This window comes from Nilaparvata lugens, chromosome 2 (assembly GCF_014356525.2).
Source record: "Nilaparvata lugens isolate BPH chromosome 2, ASM1435652v1, whole genome shotgun sequence".
Taxonomy (NCBI): Eukaryota; Metazoa; Arthropoda; class Insecta; order Hemiptera; family Delphacidae; genus Nilaparvata; species Nilaparvata lugens.
The window spans coordinates 67,415,574-67,429,294 of record NC_052505.1 but is presented as its reverse complement, the minus strand read 5'-3'; the positions used below and the strand labels follow the sequence as shown (position 1 = coordinate 67,429,294).

At 33.4% G+C, this 13,721-nt stretch overlaps 1 protein-coding gene across 2 annotated transcripts in view; it reads left to right on the top strand.

Moving 5' to 3' along the window:
• Positions 1-13,721, top strand: part of LOC111063815 (dnaJ homolog subfamily C member 13) — a 71,148-nt gene that overhangs the window by 18,900 nt on the left and 38,527 nt on the right. For both annotated transcript variants that reach the window (XM_039422529.1, XM_039422531.1), the window contains 14 exons: positions 619-873; positions 1,430-1,556; positions 1,772-1,894; positions 3,946-4,118; positions 4,995-5,202; positions 5,996-6,151; positions 7,203-7,457; positions 9,362-9,547; positions 10,033-10,212; positions 10,579-10,784; positions 11,567-11,723; positions 12,255-12,400; positions 12,660-12,780; positions 13,394-13,596. In XM_039422529.1, the coding sequence (XP_039278463.1) occupies positions 619-873; positions 1,430-1,556; positions 1,772-1,894; positions 3,946-4,118; positions 4,995-5,202; positions 5,996-6,151; positions 7,203-7,457; positions 9,362-9,547; positions 10,033-10,212; positions 10,579-10,784; positions 11,567-11,723; positions 12,255-12,400; positions 12,660-12,780; positions 13,394-13,596 (2,496 nt within the window). The remainder of the gene's footprint in view (positions 1-618; positions 874-1,429; positions 1,557-1,771; positions 1,895-3,945; positions 4,119-4,994; positions 5,203-5,995; positions 6,152-7,202; positions 7,458-9,361; positions 9,548-10,032; positions 10,213-10,578; positions 10,785-11,566; positions 11,724-12,254; positions 12,401-12,659; positions 12,781-13,393; positions 13,597-13,721) is intronic.

Genomic DNA, 13,721 nt, shown 5'->3' with positions numbered 1-13,721 from the left:
TCATTCTCATTCATTTTATCATCTAATATTAAGTATGTAATATCATACAAACATATATTTCATGAGTTGATTGATGACAGACATCTCTATTATGTTTCCTCATCTGAGCTTTGACCTTCCCACCTATTTCCAATGTAAGTTTTCAAAATATAGATGCTTTCTATGTTATTTAAATGGAGTTACTTTTACTCCCTAGGGAATTTTTTTGCTTTCTAGTGCCGAGGGCGAAAAAGTGACACTTCAGTATTATGTTTCAGGGTGAAAAGTACTTTAGACAGTAGGTGAAGGAAAAATCTTCTAACACTCTCAAATATACTAAATTTCCTTTGTCGATTGAATAGCATTTTTTTTATAAATTCATCGTCCTCTCATTCATTCATGCTAATATATTTAATATTTTTGTTTGAATTATTCATGTCACTACTTGCATCCCTGTAAAAACCACAATTTACAGTTGTGTGTATTTGGATAAATCTCACATTCTTCTATCACTTCATTACATTTTTCCAAGTTGAATTAAACAAGAAATATCATAAAGGGTACTACAAGTTTTTATATTGTGCTTATTAAGAAATATCATGTATTTGATTTTTCAAGTGAATTATTTATTATTTTCAGTGATGATGAGCACATAACCTCAGTATGCGAGTTCACCGTTCATAAGAAGGTGAAGTATCGGTCAGAAGGTCTGTTGGAACGCAAACTGTGCCTGAGCCAGTCGTGTCTGGTGGAGCGAGACCATCAGTCTTACAACGTGGTCACTCTCAGGCCGTTGAATAGCATAACCGCCCTGATCCGCGACCCAGACAATCCACAACTTTTCACCATAGAGTACAACGATAACACATCCCGTAGTTATTTAGCAACCCATAGGTAAGTGCCATTGAATCCAGTTAGTAATATTCTAGTTTCACTTGGTGTTTATCGATACAGATTTTAAATAATTTCATTTATCCAATATGGATTGTTTAAATTCTACGAAAGCATCTTTATAATAAGAGAGATTCACGTTATAAAGTCAGCACTGATTAACATTAGTTTGCTATCCTTGTTTGTCATTAGATAAAGCAGTCGGCTCCATTATTTTCTAGTTCCGCACTTAGAGTATTCCGTTTTTGTTTTTCCTGTAAAAGAATTTGCTGATTCAATTTATGATTAGCAGACTGTTGTTTATTATGAGAATTATACAAGTCTCAATTTCATCAGTAGGCATGTATTTTCAACACTCTAGAAAATTGGTAACATGGGTTTTACAGATTGTAATTAATGAGAAATTGTATTTGTTCAAATGAATAAATAATTAATCTAACGTTGAATGATGTAAATACCCCGAAGACTTGGCTATTAATTCTATAGATTTAATAAGTGCCCTAAAAACTGGGCCATAGTCTGTTCCAATCATTTTGAGCATAATTTTATTTGTTTCCAGGGATTCCCTTTTAGCTACGCTTTTAGATGGTGTGCGAGCTTCAAAAAATCGAGATGTGCATGTGAAAATGTGTGCTACCGATCGGAGCAAGTTCATTGTGCCATTCGGACAGCAGCAAGATGAAGAGGTATATTATTAATTTTGTTCTAGATCTTCTCTAATTTCAATCACATAGAACAAAAAGGTCATTTGGCCAACTTTAAAAATACCCTTTTCACGTCTTGAAATATTATATTAATCGAAATATTTGTTATCCTATCTGATTAGAATTTATTCTCATCTTATTAATTTATCAAGTTCCTGTAAGATTCAAGTTGTCTTGTGTCTGTTTTTGTATTTTAGATAGAATCTCTTCACTTGAAATTATTGAGAGGTCCCGGTGATAATATCTCGTTTGGGGAAGCGATGGAGCGATTCAATACAAATGTACCTTATAGTGGGCTGAAATATTCTGTCACTGCTGAAGTAAGTTGTACTCTCTCTATTTGTCCTAACTAGAAATAGCTCATTCATTAGAAATTTAACTACAGTTTAGTGAAATGTTTGCGAACAGTTTAGCGCATTAGAATGAATTCTTATTTGCAAAAAGTTTGAGTAATTAACCCTCTGTCGGGCGCAGCCGGCCTCAGAGGCCAACCAACAATATAATTTCCCTCTTCACTTCATACAGTCGGCCGAGCGCCTCACCACTCCATTTTTTCGTCTAAATCCATCAACCTCACAACATGCCAGTCTCAGTCAGTCGCCAACTTTTGCATAGTTCGTGTTATTTCAACATGGCTTCACAGGCCACATGCGCCTGATTATATCATAAACACAAGATGCTGGCCAATGTTAATTTTTTATGCCTACCTGAATGTTGAATGTTGTGCATCAATGCACAAGTGATCTCGATTGGAAATCAACTTGAACCTAAGAAAAGGAGAATATATCTAAAAACTTTATTTCATCAGCTTGTGATGGGACAATTAGCCAGGCGAAGTCCCAATACAAGTAGAATGCCAATTCAATTGCAAACTCGCTTGAAAAGGTTTTTCAATGGGCTTGAAATATTGAATGACCAACAATACCTCCCAAAAGAAGAAAGTGTGGAGTATGTGTGACTGAGACAGGATTCAGGAGAATGACAAATTAAAAAAATAACAGATTAGGATGACAAATTAGGCCACTGTGCCAAACCTGTTTGACTGCAGCTAATTTGGGAGCCTCAACATCACAATGACTAATTATTGAAGATCAGTTCCAATAATTTCAACAAATAGGCCTAGCCTAAATTGCTAAAAAAAATATTTTCTTCTTTTACATTTGATAAATTTCATTTTTAAGTTTAACCATACTAGTGGTGTACAAAAATCAATTTTTTGTAATATGTTTGGTATTACTTAGAATAGATCCTACCAATCATTACCCTATTAGTATTTTGAATTATAATTGATCTAGTGTGAAGTGGTGGTTAGAATATGAAGGTGGCCTCTCAGACCAAGTGCGCCCGATTTCGGTTCGGCCATAGGTGCGCCTGACGGAGTGTTAATATTTTGTCTCATTTCTTTTGTTGGAAATTCAGCATGGGGTTTCACTTGAGACTAGTCGGTTTGAGGTTTGTGAGATACAGCATCACATATTATAAAATATTGTTTTTTTCTTTTTCTAATTGTCGATTCACTACCTCTTTTCAAAAAGCAGCTACTTCGAGAACAACAATTTGTTCAAAAATATACTAGACATTGAATCTATTCATATTGCATGCTCATACCATTCTTATCGACCTTCCAAAGGTCGCGATCCAAAGAATTATGTAATTCACTTAACCGAGTGAAGGCACCTTATTTTAGAATTTTTAGCTTTTAGTTATCCAAATAACAAGCTCAACATACTTTGTAGATATTGTAGGTATGTAATGCAGTATTTTAAATTTCATTAACAATTATTCTAATCATTTTGTTCTAATTAAAGACTTGATTTCAAATTTAGCAGAAAGGTAGATTGATCTACCCAGATCGTTCAGTTGTGAAGTAGATTTCGTTGGACGGTTTTACACACACCGATTTGTCGCTGACGTTTTTACTCTCACCGATTTGTCGCTAACGTTTTTACTCTCACCGATTTGTCGCTGACGTTTTTACTCTCATATAATGATAATATTAATTGCCACGCTATATGCTTAAATTACAGAGATAGTCTCCGTGTCGGTAAGTGTGTACTTCGAAGTCATACATACATAGGCCTACATGTATCGGTGAGATATCGGCTGTTTTCACACCCATCAATCTCTCTCTGCTACGACACCCAGAATTTTCTCAAATTGACTGAGAATTAGCCAACCAGAGAACATTGTTGGGTCGTGTTGGCGAAAAATCAGATAGTGTTGAAAAGACCATTGGCCTTTGATTATTTGTGTTAAAAATCAAATGTCCTGCGACATTACAGAAGTTGAATCTTAGTACGCTTAGTATGGTGAGAAAATTTATAAAAACAAATGCATGGTGTATTTATGAATGTTTAAATTTTGTTTTTAGAGACGGTTTGCTGCCAACAAAGAGAAGCCTATAAATTTGACCCTTGAGTCAATGATAAAAAAAGACTGTGATCCAGCAAACATGTCTTTGCTAGATTTGGAAGCATTCTTTCAGGTTTTGCATAGGCTAGTAGCATCAAAAGTTGGATTCAGTGCTTTCACCCAACTACAAAAGTAAGCCTGCAATCAACCGTAAATTCCTTATTATCTCTAACAACAATTTTATTAATTTACATCAGTTGACAATTCATTTTCACTTTGGAAAGAACATTTTATGACTTTTTTCTGATAATTAGAACATTAAATTTTAGATTAAAACAAATCAAAACTTACTTAGGAAAAATTAAAATAATACTTACTATTTCAATTTATCTTACTATTTGTAACTAACCTTCAATGCTATTTTGTAAATTTCTATACTAAAGTATATAATAGTAAAACTTGATGTAGAAGCTGCCATTTTAGAAAATCGAATTATGAAAACAAAGCAAATCACAATTAATTTGCTTTCTCACACAGATTACTGTGACTGATTGAAGAGGTAAACCTTATTAAATGTTATTACTGTTAACAACCGGCTATAACTGAGCATATTCTCATTTATCTTAAATTCCATAATAGCCTATTATATTCATATTAGATATATTAATAATCATATAAAATATTGTGAATGCCTTTAAATAATCAAACAAATCCTTTCTTAACAGTTTGTTCAATAATCAAACTTGAACTACTAACGCTACTCATGTGCATGGAGAGTACTCAATGGAATTGCAGTTATTTTCACATTTCATTTTCTATTCGATTAAATATAATTTGATTCGAAGAAGAAGACTTGGAACTGTTACAACTCATTTATTCAAATATCTACGTCATTATTGCATTCACTACTAATATGTAAGGAAGAGCTCTGAAGTTGATCAGGTACGACCTGAAATCTCTGATACTACTAGACCTGAGCCAGACTTGTCACTCGATATTATTATCATTTAGGAAGAGATCTGTTTCGAGAGAGCTGTACGAATTCAAAATTGACATGTTGAATCACAGTTTCAGACAGACGATCGGAGTAAAGGTGGTGAAGTCACTGAAGCGAGACAACGAGGCGATCACTCACGCGGCCATCGACATGGTGTGTGCTCTGATGCAGCCCATGCACGACGACTGTGACCTCAGGCAGGAGCAGCTCAACAAGTCGTCTCTGCTCTCCAACGAGGGCTTTCTCCAGAGTCTGCTCGACATGTGGATCGGACATGTGGTTAGTAATTTAATTCCAAAATTTGGTTTGTATATTTCTGGACTCAAAATTTTATTTAAAGTGAAGCAACATAACCTACGTTTTAGACATACTTCTATTAAAACTCGGAAAGAGAGCAGTTTTGGGCTAGGCCTGTTGGTCCTTTTATGATCATGTATTTGATTTGTGTATTATGAAATGTAAATAAATAGATAATGATAATAATTTCTCTAGATGTTGGACGAGGAGTTTAATTATAAATTCAAGAACACTATCTATTTTTATACATTTTCAATAATAATATTTACATTGTAAAGTTTTCAAAATGGTACCTCACTATGAAGCCCATTCATTTCTTTCACCATCTACAAATTTTGGACATTGGTATCTTTAATTGGAAAAGTAGAAGAATTTTGTACGAAAGCCTGTTGTGCTTTTCATGAAATATTATTTTACAGAAAATGATAGAGAGAACAAATCAATGAAAAAGATACTTAATCCAGTATCGGGCAACTACGTCACGTTTCCGTCCTTAGAGCCAGACCTAAAAAGATTCACATTGTAAAGTCAGCACCTGATTAAGGCTGTGCAACAGGCTAAAAACAACTTTTTACTGGTGTTATTTCTTGAAGTTTTTTTCTATTATTTGTTGTATACTATCAAGCTATCAGAATAAAAAAGTTTTCTCAAGAATTTTTTTTCCGATCATTACTTTTTGAGATCATGAAGTTTGAATTATTGGGACGTTTCAATATGTTTGATTACAATATTTCTTCAGGCTCCTTGTCAATAATAGTTGATTATATTTGTTTAGAATCGTGGAACAGGAGCCCTAGTTGTGACAGCGATGCTTGATTTCCTGACATTTGCGCTGTGCGTGCCATACAGCGAGACAACCGACGGCAAGCAGTTCGATGTGCTGCTTGAAATGGTTGCTAAAAAAGGCCGAGATCTTTTCAAATTGTTTGAGGTAATATTGCAATCAAATTAGCTCTATATGAGGTGTTAAAATAAACATAGAAACTATAAATTTAGATGGCTTAAATTTATGAATCAATTAGAAATATTCCACTGAATTATCACTTGCAACGATATAATATTAAACTATTTAAAAAAATGGAACGATGGAAGAAACACTAACTTCTTAAATTTGAAACTATATAAATTATTTTTTATTGAGTATTAATTATTTTTATTATTGTTATTATAATAAAACTTCCAGGTGGAAGACGTTAAGCAAAATTTGTTCATTTTTGTGACTGAGTTTTTTGAGACTTGAGGAGCAAATTTTGTTTATATATCAATTTACTATCCTGAAGCCTCTTTTATTAATAATTAGTTGTTTAAAATCACTACCAACAACAATAACTTCTTATAGAAGTGAGTTATGGGCCAAGTTCAACAATTTGGGCAATAAAAAAACAAGTGTTTCACATGTTGAATACGTTATCATCTCTTCATAGATTTCACCAAATAAGTCGCTCACAATCATAATTGACAAATGCTTATTCATACAGAAACAGTAAGGTACAGATGTGCATTCCATCAATAGATGAAAAGTAAAATGCGCGTGTTAGTGGCGCATAAGTCTGTTCGCACCCACAGTGACTATAGATACAGATTATATTATAGTCTCTGTATGCGTACCTTTTCAATTTGTATACGTTCAAATTCAATGTGAAACATGAAACTAAATACTTCAAGTATTTTTATTATTAGTCGTAAAACTTTCAAGTGGAAGACGCTAAGCAAAATTTGTTCATTCTGTGACTGAGTTATTCTTATTTGCCCAAAAGGTTTTCATTTACCGTGAAAACTCAGATGTCCTATCTGTGCTCCATTTTGTTGCCACTCTGGTTCAAACCATAAGTATTTTTATCATTGAGTGTTTGTTACGTTATGCTGTAGCACAAGTTGTGATACGACTACGAGTATTTAAACTCAATAAAGTTTGTTTTTGGATTTTGATTTTTATTGTGTTGACTAAAGTAATTGATTGATTTGCTGTGTGTTTGTTGCAGCACAAGTCGCTGACAATTGTGAAAGGTGCGGGTCTGGTGATGCGCGCAGTGATCGAGGAGGGCAGCGAGGGTGTGGCCGCTCGGATGCAGGAGTTGGCGCTGAGTGAGGGAGCTCTGCTGCGGCATCTGCTGACGGCCCTTTTCACCGCTGACACCGATCAGCGCATGCTCGTCAACCGCCAGCTCAGCAGGCATCTCGTCGGCCTCTGGGTCAGCGGCAACGAAACCGCATTAAGTCTCTTGCAGAGGATCATGGTCAGTTCCAACATTCACCTTATAAAGCCACTGCAAATTGTATTTCCACCGCCTTCTAGAGTAGCTTTTCCGTTCATCTGATAGATTATAATTGTTGATTCCTGTTAATAATTTATTTAATAATTGGGAATTGCCCAACATTCAAAAAAATTCCACAGGCTTAAGCCCAATAATGAGCATTTATGTCTCAAATATTATATTATATTAAAAAAGACAATGTATGTTTTCATGTTTTAATCATGAAGTATTATAATATCGATTAAATATTTCCATAGTACATCATTTATTTCTAAATAGTTTAGAAACAACTTGGTAACAGTGTGTTGTGGGGAGGATAGAGCTATCTACTTTGTCTAATGACAAGCAAGGCTAGCAAACCAATGTTGACGTTGAAACGTGAATCTCACTATAGTTGAATGAAGGAAACGTTTGGCGCTGGTTTGGTTGGTGATTGCGTGAATTGCTCGATCAAATTAAATACGTGAGTGTATGTTTAGACCAATCTATACTATTGAGCTGGAATTGCTCCAAGTAATTCAATCGAGATATTCCGTTTCGCTTCTATTTTGTTCTATCTTGGTTGAGGATTCAGTTTCAATAATTAATCGATCGTTAATACAAAAAAAAAAACTAATTCCAATAAAGCACTGAAATACTGAATATTGAATAAGTTTGTTGTTTGTAAAGCAAATCTTTTGGAATAATCTCAATACTATTCAACGCTGAAAAATGTTATGTTCAATGTATCATTGAACATTTTAATTAACTTCTGAAACGTGTTTTTTATTTGGTTGTAAACTTATCTAGTTATTGATTTACTTGTAATAATAATAAGCGTCTTTATTTCAAAAACAAAACCAAACAAATCATCAAGCATATAACATATTGAACAAATTAAAAAAAAACTTAATATGCCTACTGAACTATATAAGAGACTAATGTGACATAACCGGAAGGTTGTCTTTCAGGAGTTGGTATCTACTGAAGCATTATTATAATGCTTTATCCTAACTGACTAATATCTGATAATATCCTAACTACCCCTTCGATAAACAAAACTAAAATAAATTTAACAATTTGATAATTATAATTATGATTCCATTATCCAAGAAATAAAAATTATATGAAATCTTCTTAAAATAATAAATAAAAAATATTTATTCTCTCCTTATACCAAGATATCTTATATCTAATTATTTTCTCAGCCAATTTTCTTGTTGATCTGTGCCTGCCGAGACTCATAGTTTCAGCAATATACTCAATATGCATTTTCAAAACATATAAATACATTGATTCTAAATCTAGTTCAAGCTGTAATATATATTTGGGTGTGGCTCTAAGTAATGCCAACAACATTTCTACAAAAATCTAGGTAAAGACTAATACGTCACAGTACTTGAACCCCCAGACTTGTGTTGAATACAATGCCATAGACTTCTTAACAGCATGATATTTGCTGTTACAAACATTCCAGTTTGCTTCCAGTCCTACGTCATTCTTTGCAATAAAATTTCTCCACATTCCATTCATCGCAAATTTAGCCACCGATACACGTTCCTTTACATGCTGTGTGAATGAAAGCTGAGGGGTGAGCACTACTCCTAAATATTTGTAATTGTTTACCACCTCAATTGAGTTACCACCTAAGGTCCATTTTTCATGTGCAGCCAATCGTCCTCCTTTCTTGAATACCATAATCTCAGATTTTATCTGTATTAATCTCCAATCCCCATCTGTCACAATATCCATGACAAGCTGTGATAATATAATATCAAAATGATAGACCTATCTCGAACGTGAAATATTGGAAGTGCCTTCATTCAACTAGATATTTTGAATCATTCTATTACATAAATGTACTGGGATATTTTTCTACTTATGATATTTGAATTTCTTCCTTGCAGCCATCTAGTCTCCTGGACTTTCTGAATTTGGATGAAGAGGTATCGGACACCGTGTCGATAGGAGAAGATGCTCTCAACTTCAGGGATAACTTGAAGCTAGCTCAAGATCAAGCCATCAGAGACAGGCAGAATCCTCATATTGTTGCCGTTCAAAAGCAGATAAAAATACTGGAGAAACAAATTGAGGTAAGATCAGTACAATAAGAAAAGTTACATTATGTAGTTGTTGTGAACAAAGTTGGATTTCATCTTGGAGTTCTCGAAATTCTTGTGAACTTCCTCAAACATCATTGACGTCTTATTGTCAATATATTTTATCCAAATATGCTAGGCATTGAATGTAAGATACATTGCAGTTGAATAACATTACTCTAAATAATAATGTTGGTTATAATGTTTATTATCTTCAAATTTAAGGTAAGATGAAAATGAAAAATACAAACGGAATACTATAGAAATATATTTATTATATATGTTCTTCCAATGACCTGTATCATTTGATATCAACAATGCTCATAAAATAGATATTTAGAAGATATACTGCAAAAACTAACAATAAATAGTAGATTAATCGTTTATCATCATTTGATTCAAGTTGACTGATTTCAACTATTATTGTTCAGTTATTCATTGCAAATTGTTGTGACTAAATATCTTTTGGTAATTTTTAGTCAACTCTGGAGCACTGGGGAATGCCTTTCAAACTAGAAAGACCTGATGATACTCATTCGAAAGCTCCAATTGTTCTTCGTAAAAGAAGAGAAAGGATCAAGAGTGTAGACAATTGGAAATTGTTCTACCATCGATTTTTCGAGGACCATGCTCGCTCGAATCTGATATGGGATCATAAGGTAAGCACAATAATTACGTCCTGCTACTTTAAAAATGCAAAATTACCGTGAGCCCATTGCTATATTGAAATTTATGTGTGTTTAACATTCGATGATAAAGTATGTGATGTACTCGCGTACTCTACTTTATTATTAAAATAATATTATTCTAAACTGTTATATGCTGAACTATCAAACTACTATCATTCTGAACATGCTAAACTGAGAAAGAAAATGAGAGATTTCATCTTGTAGCCTTTTTTCAAGATTCTTGAATCCAAAATCCTTGCTGAATTTCTGTTGCTTGCTAATTTCGTCCTTGTTTGTACTTTCTTCAAACCAATAGATCTTAATATGTTATATTCAAATAAAGTGATGGCTTTACAGACACGGGAAGAGTTAAGAGAGGCGCTGAAAAAGGAAGTGAAAATGTTTGTCAGCGACAGGGAATTATCTGGCAATACTCTAATAGCTTGGAACCATGGAGAATTTGAAGTCCATTACAATTGTTTAGCAGGTGAAGTTTTTATCGACGGATATTACCTTCGATTACTTCTTGAAGAAAATTCTACTGATTGTGTCATTAAAAATGTGTAAGTATGAATAGTCATTTTTTGTTATTTTCTTTTAATATAACTCAGTTTTCTACGGTTTTTTTCAATAAAAGTTTTTTTTTTGTTTCAAATGCGAAGTTGCAATATCAGTGCGCGGAGTCAGTTTTTAACATTTTTCTGCTTATTTTGGTGTCAAAAATGTATTCCTTCCACCTCCTATAAAATAATATTTTTTAGAGTTTTACTTTTTCACTGCTAAATCTTCAGTGACTTCACAAAGTTGAAAAATAACTTTCAACATTAGAAGAACTCTTAGTCAATCATCACCATCATCAGTTGAAGATCAACTCCTCATCATTATCATTCTTGGTCAAGTGATTTAATCATGAAAAAAGTCATTACAAGAAAATTCACTATACAGTAGAACTCCAATTATCCGAACTCCGACTATCCGAATCACTTTCAGAAAAAAAATTGTCCAAAAAAAGTCCAAGTGCGCTATTATTACATTGAGCTTATATTGACGGAGATGTTTAAAAAACAATGATTTTTATTTCTAAACTTGTACATAAGTACATTTTATTTATATTTAAAACATGTGAAAATATCATGTTTATCTCATTTAATTCAACAAAAAAATAGTGCAATATCAAAACGCAGCTTTTTTTCTCTCCAATGGCAATTTAAAAAAACTCCGAATATTTGATTATCCTAATGGGTCCCGGTCCCCATTAATTCGGATAATTGGAGTTCTACTGAATTTTTCAAATTGACTCTTCTATTTCTACTCGAGCTCAACTCTTATAACGTCTTTCTTTCAGAAATTATTTCTTCAATAGTTTGTATCATCGATTCCTACTGACAAGACTAGAAATGAGACCAATGGTTTTGCAAGCAATGGCGATCGTCTATGACAAATATTTCAAAGAAATTGGTCCATTTGGAGACACTAAGTACATTGTTGGAATGCTGGAAAGGGTATGTGTATTAAATTCATTCAATATTTTTTATGTTTTCTTACTATTGTGTTGAAATAGTCCGTAATTACTTCAGGTTAGTTATTGGATCTATACTGTGTAAGCAATTCTACCATTTCATTCATCTACATTGACTGAATAATATTCCTTCTTTTACCAGACAGCCTTTCTCTGGATGACTCAATCACAAGCTCTTTCAAGCTTTTTTCGTTAATTAACTATAATTCAGTCAATTGATAACCTTTCTCTTCATGTACTTCATAACTTCTTTTCTAGATAGCTTCTTTTTTAGATTATTCAATCTATTTTCACTTCGAAATAATATTGATTTAAGTAATTTCTCATATTCAACTAGTCATCTCTCAATAATTGTCTCATTAAAAGAGTTTGAAATTTTCTCTTATTTTATTGAGAATACATATCAGCTACTGCTTGAAATTTCATATCTTTCAACACATTTCAATTTGCTTTCAACTTTTTTGTACTTATATAAATCCAGTAAAGTTTATCTTCCTCTTCATCGTTTTTCTAGTGTATCGATAGGAAAGAAAGAGACAGGTTTCTCCAGTTCCTCGACAAACTCATGCATGATAAGAAAAATGTGAAAGCCGTGATAGATGCGAATGGAGTGCAAATATTTGTTGATCTAATGACGCTTGCTCATCTGCACACTTCTAGGTAAGCTATTCATACTAATTTCTTTATAATTTATAATTTAAATTGTAATGCAACAAATACTGTTATACTATATTTGGTTTCTGTGATCTTGATGCAATCCTTCGAAATACCAGACTCAGTTTGGATTTGTTTATATTGAATGACTTGATATATTGGCTATGCTATCTCAGACTTGAAGAATATATTTTTTGGCCTCAGTTATATGGAATGTACTCCGTTCTCCGTTCAAATTGATGCCAATACTTTTGTAATTTTTCAGGGCTGTAGCTCCTACTCAAACGAATGTGATAGAAGCTGGCAAAGACATGGTGAGGGAAGCAGAAAAGGAGTGGTACTACGGAACTGGTGGTGAGAAGAAGGGACCTGTCTCATTTCTAAAGGTAAATTCAAGCTTGAGTCTCATTTTCATTGAATCTCAAATTCATTCTTCTGCTTGTTTAATATGTTCAAAATTAACAGTGCTTCAACAGTAAAGTCTCACAGTATATATTATATACTTTTTTGAAACTAGGGCATTTTAGAACAAGGTGTCTTAGGGCTAATGAGGACAGTTCCCAATAAAATTCATTCCTTTAAGTTCATATTGCCTCTGAGGTTTTGTATGCTAGAAAATTTGTCTATTAATTGTTTCGAAATTATGAATAGGCCATTTTTTAAGAAGACAACTTACTTGCATTAGGTTCTATCAAGTGAATGGAGAGGAATGTTAAATCCTTATATTTTTAAAGTCACTGTACAAGTATTCGAAACTCGTGCATTTGTTTGTATAAATTTATTGGTGATAAAATACCATAAATACTGTATAAATACCCACTTAGAATATAATATAACTACATTATTGTATCTATTTATTTTTTTAGATTTAGCAATCGAGTATCTATATATTTTAAGAAAATGTTATCTCATTGATTAGTGGGATAAAAAGCTGCTTTCTTATTAAAGTGAATATATGTGTAGTTTAGATTGTAGAGTTTGTGAACTGTGATGTTTCAGATGAAGGAGCTATGGCAACGCGGTGAAATCAATGGGCAGACCAAGTGCTGGGCGCAGAAGATGGAGAGGTGGATGCCGCTGCAAGCCATTCCTCAGCTGAAGTGGTGCCTGGCTGCCAAGAGTGAACCGGTCATGAATGAGAGCGAACTGGCTTCTCTCATTCTAAGCATGCTCATCAAGATGTGCGAGTTCTACAAAAGCAGGTAACTGAAACTTCAAAGCTATTCATACGTGTTGGAATCGATAGGGATTCTCTATAAAATGGTCCTTATGTTTACTTATATTTATCAATGTGGGTGAGGAATAGTATTGGACAGAAACAATGCTG